This window comes from Octopus bimaculoides, chromosome 4 (genome assembly GCF_001194135.2).
Source record: "Octopus bimaculoides isolate UCB-OBI-ISO-001 chromosome 4, ASM119413v2, whole genome shotgun sequence".
Lineage (NCBI taxonomy): Eukaryota > Metazoa > Mollusca > Cephalopoda > Octopoda > Octopodidae > Octopus > Octopus bimaculoides.
In genome coordinates, this window is record NC_068984.1 from 145,978,155 (window position 1) to 145,982,537 (window position 4,383).

General features: G+C 42.3%; 1 protein-coding gene across 2 annotated transcripts in view; it reads right to left on the reverse strand.

Moving 5' to 3' along the window:
* Window positions 1–4,383, reverse strand: part of LOC106873643 (cathepsin B) — a 35,103-nt gene that overhangs the window by 5,111 nt on the left and 25,609 nt on the right. For both annotated transcript variants that reach the window (XM_052967597.1, XM_014921090.2), the window contains exons 2-5: window positions 3,655–3,804; window positions 2,624–2,833; window positions 2,311–2,426; window positions 1,314–1,398 (exon numbers count right to left, since the gene is read on the reverse strand). In XM_052967597.1, coding sequence (XP_052823557.1) covers window positions 1,314–1,398; window positions 2,311–2,426; window positions 2,624–2,833; window positions 3,655–3,804 — 561 coding nt within the window. The remainder of the gene's footprint in view (window positions 1–1,313; window positions 1,399–2,310; window positions 2,427–2,623; window positions 2,834–3,654; window positions 3,805–4,383) is intronic.

Below are 4,383 nucleotides of genomic sequence, written 5' to 3' on the forward strand. Positions count from 1 at the left end.
GGGTGGGTGTCTTGCAAGATTATATGAGGAGTTGAGGGGATGGGGAGGCAGCCTGCAAGTGTAAAAAAAAAAAGTTGGGGTCCTGGTGAATGGTGATGACTGATGAGTTGGGGAAGATAAAGGGATGCAGAAGGGAGCAAAAAGGACCTGGCCGTGTGGTAAAGAAGCATCGGATTCCAGGTTTGATGGTGCCACATGACATCTTTGGCCTTTTACTTTTGCTTTGGGTCAACCAAAGTCTTGAGAATGAAATTTGATAAACAGAAACTTCCTGTAATGTAGGAGTCTAGCAAAAGACTAATTAGGGGTAAGCGCCAGGCTTAAACAAAATAAATACTACAGTACTTATTTGTTCAACTGAATCCCTTCAAAGTGGTGCCCCAGCATGGCCACAGTCCAATGACTAAAACAAATAAAAGGTAAAAGATATCGAGTGTTATAAATGCTTTCAAGGTAGCAAGCTGGCAGGATCATTGTCATCATTGTTTAATGTCCATCTTCCATGCTGGCATAGAAGATGGCCATCGCTGACCAAATGCTTAGCAGCACTTGTTCCAGCTTCAAATTCTGCTAAGGTCAACTTTGCCTTTCATACTTCCAGGTTGAATGAAATGAGAACCAGTTAAGCACTGGGGTCACTTGCCCACACCCAAACTTCAGGCTTTGAGCCTTATAACACAAAGAACTATGATAAATGTTTTATCCAACGAATCCAGGGGTTTGTTCTATCTACATCAATGTGGTAACTCAGAAAAGAATTTACAAGCAAGAACAAGCACAAAATAATATTCTATTCTACTCTGAGCACACAGCACAATATTTTTGGGGAAGGGGCCAGTCAATTAGATCAACCCCAGTATGCAACTGGTACTTAATTTATTGACCCTGAAAGGATGAAAGGCAAAGTCGACTTCAGCAGAAACACAAAACAATATTACAAAGTGAATGTATTGTTGTGAAGAAAAGGAAAGAAATATCATATTTCAAACCTATCTGTTATTGAAGACAGAAGGGTGATGGTCAAGTGGTTAGGGTGGTGCACACATGATCGCAAGAGTGTGGTTTCAATTCTTGGATAGGACAGTGCATGGTGTTCTTGAAAGGAAAACACTTGCTCCAGTCCACTCGGCTGTAAAATGGGTCACCCTGTGATGAACTGGTGTCCAATTCGAGGGCAATGTTATGATCTTGGCCCCTAATAAGCCATGGAAACTGAATAATCGACCCTGCAAGTCCAAGGACTCAAGACAATAATGACCAGGAGGTTTAATAATGATGACGATGATGTAATTAGACTGATGAAAGGTTTTTACCTGTTTGCTCTTATATGGTCCACCAGTGACGATGCCTCTAGATTTAAAATAGTCCCAAGCAGCAGAAGGGAATCCACCGTTACAACTGCAAAATCATAAAAGATTAGTCTTATTATTTATTTTCCTTTGTCTAAAGTTATTCTCTTAAATTACTACAATAATGCTTTCAGGAAAATGGTATTTCTTTTGCATCATGTTCCTCAGAAGCTTCTCCTCAACACCTAATAACAGAAGAAGCCATTCTTCAATTCATGGGGAAAAAAAAGACAGGTATGACTGGTGCCCCAAACACGTAGTTTTGATTCAGTCTCACTGAGTGACATCTTGGGCAAGTGTCTTCTACTAAAGCATGAGACCAACCAAAACCTTCTGAGTGGATTTGGTAAATGGAGACTGAAAGAAGCCCATCGTATATATATATGTGTCTGTGTGTGTGTGTCCCCTGTCCCTGTACATTTTTAAAGACCAATGGAATAACAAAAAGATCCATTACTTAAAAAACAGATAAAGGTTGCTTTGAAGACAGAAAAAGTATCCAACTAGAAAATTCTACATCAAATAAATCTCCAACACACCCAAGCTAGCATGGAAAAATTTCATCATCATCATTTAACATCCATGTTCCATGCTGATATGGTTTGGACAATTCAAGAGGATGTGACAAGCTTGAGGGTAGTGTTGGTCTCCAGTGTGTCTGTTTTGGCAAAGTTTCTACAGCTGGAGGCCCTTCCTGATGCCAACCATTTTACAGAGTGTCTGCTGGGTGGTTTTTTTTTATTTTTTCGTTTTGGGGCATCAGCACCGGTGGGGTGACCAAGTAACTCACAAGACACAAGCTTTGTGCAAAGCATAGAGAGGCTAAAGTAGAAACGAGGAAAAGGTGTCGTGCTGTCGAGGAGGCATGTGGGTACCCCAGTTGGAAAGGAAGAAAGTACAATGGAGAGGAGATACCCTCAAAGTACAACAAACAAATAGCAGAGAAGGAAATGAAACTTACCCATTACCACAGCTCTCACAGCAAGTCATCAAGTCTTCAATGGAAATATGAGCATTCGCTTGGCCTCCGGAATGGATACAGATTCTGTCAGACATAGCTTCAGCGGCAGCAGCAGCCTGCAACATGACAGAACAAGGAGGGATCTTCTTATTTAGGGAGCACAATTTGAAATTTCAGTTCCAACTCACAGACAAATGGTCTCAGAACAAATCACTTACATATATACTTAAGTGGTGGTCACTCTACTTAGCTTTAACAACAGGAGAAATGTCATAAAAAGCAGTGGGTAGCAATTAGGGGTCAGTACACTTACCCAACAAGAGCCGCAGTTTCCTTGGTCTCTAACTTCTTTGAGTGTTTCGCAAGCAGGCCACTGTTCACGAGAATCAAATGAATCAGGAAGAGGACCACCCATCTCAAGAACTGGTGGTCTCAGATGGGGCAGATGCAACTTGGAATCGGGTAAAACACCCATCAGTCTTTTGATGTCTTTTAAGTCAGTCCAGCCAAAGTTATCTTGAGCCTAGAATTGGAAAGAGAAAAGAACTTTAGACACTGCATAGCAAACCTATCCAACCCATGCAAGCAAGGAAAACAAAAACCAAAAAGAAATTTTCAATGATTTGAATGACCGCATAGCACATAAAAAGCCCCATCTGAATGTGGTCGATGCTAGTGCCGCCTGACTGGCTCCCGTGCTGGTGACACGTAAAAAGCACCCACTACACTCTCGGAGTGGTTGGCATTAGGAAGGGCATCCAGCTGTAGAAACTTTGCCAGATCAGATTGGAGCCTGGTGCAGCCTCCTGGCTTGCCAGTCCTCAGTAAACTGTCCTTCCCATGCCAGTATGGAAAATGGATGCTAAATGATGATGATGGATGATGATGATGATGACGATGATGATGACGATGACAATGATATAGATAGATAGATAGATATTGGCTTGTAAAGTGGAGGATGTCGGTGGTGATGGTGGTCATCATCATCATCATTTAACATCCGTTTTTTTATGCTGGCATGGGTTGGACGGTTTGACTGAGGACTGGCAGAGTTTCTACAGCTGGATGCCCTTCCTAACGCCAACCACTCCGAGAGTGTAGTGGGTGCTTTTTACGTGGCACCGGCACGGGAGTCAGTCAAGCGGCACTGGCATCAACCACATTTGGACGGTGCTTTTTATGTGCCACTGGCACGGGGAGCCACTCAGGTGTATTAGGTGGTTTCAGCAATTATAGATAGATGACAAAAGAGTGAATGAGACAGACAGACAGATGACAGAGATAGAAAAACAAGCAGACCAACAGATAGACTGATAGAGAGATAAAGAGTGAAGAGCCACTTACGTCCCATGTTGTCTGAAGGCTGTTAATTTTCTGCACCATCGGTGAAAGAGGGGTCATCTTCTCCATGTTCACCACAGTGTAACCAGACACCATGGTCACCAACAATGTGGCAGCTAAGATTTGTGTTCGAAACTCCATATTGAGACTTGTCTGAAATGAGAACAAGACAAAGCTATTAATCGATTAAGGTACACTCTCCCCTTTTGCATTTCCTCCATCTTCTTTCCCCACTTTCATCTTAGTCCTCCTCTAATCTTCCTCTTCTCTATCCCCTTTATTGCTCTGCGTGAATGGAAGCCATGCACAACAGCGAGGACAGCTTTTGTTTTGTAGGTTCAAGTCCCATAGGTAGCCTTCAATTTTTTCTACCAAAAGGGATTTTTAACCCAATATTTATACATGCTGTTATTCATAGCTTTATCTACTTCAAGTTTCAACCATTAAAAAAATGAATTACAACAAATTGAAACTGTGAGGAATCCTTTCTGTCACTGGTTTGCAATTGGGGTCTCATGACATCCGAGGAGAGGAGTTGTCAGCAGATGGGTAGCAGGGCTACAACTGAATTGACGAGGTTTTCTCTATGGGCTTCAGACATTTTCTAAGGCACTCGTGAAAGGCACATGTGCCAGTGACGCATAAACAGCACCCAGTACACTCTGTAAAGTCGTTGGCATTAGAAAGGACATCCAGCTATAGAAATCAAGCCAAAACAGACAACTGGGGGGG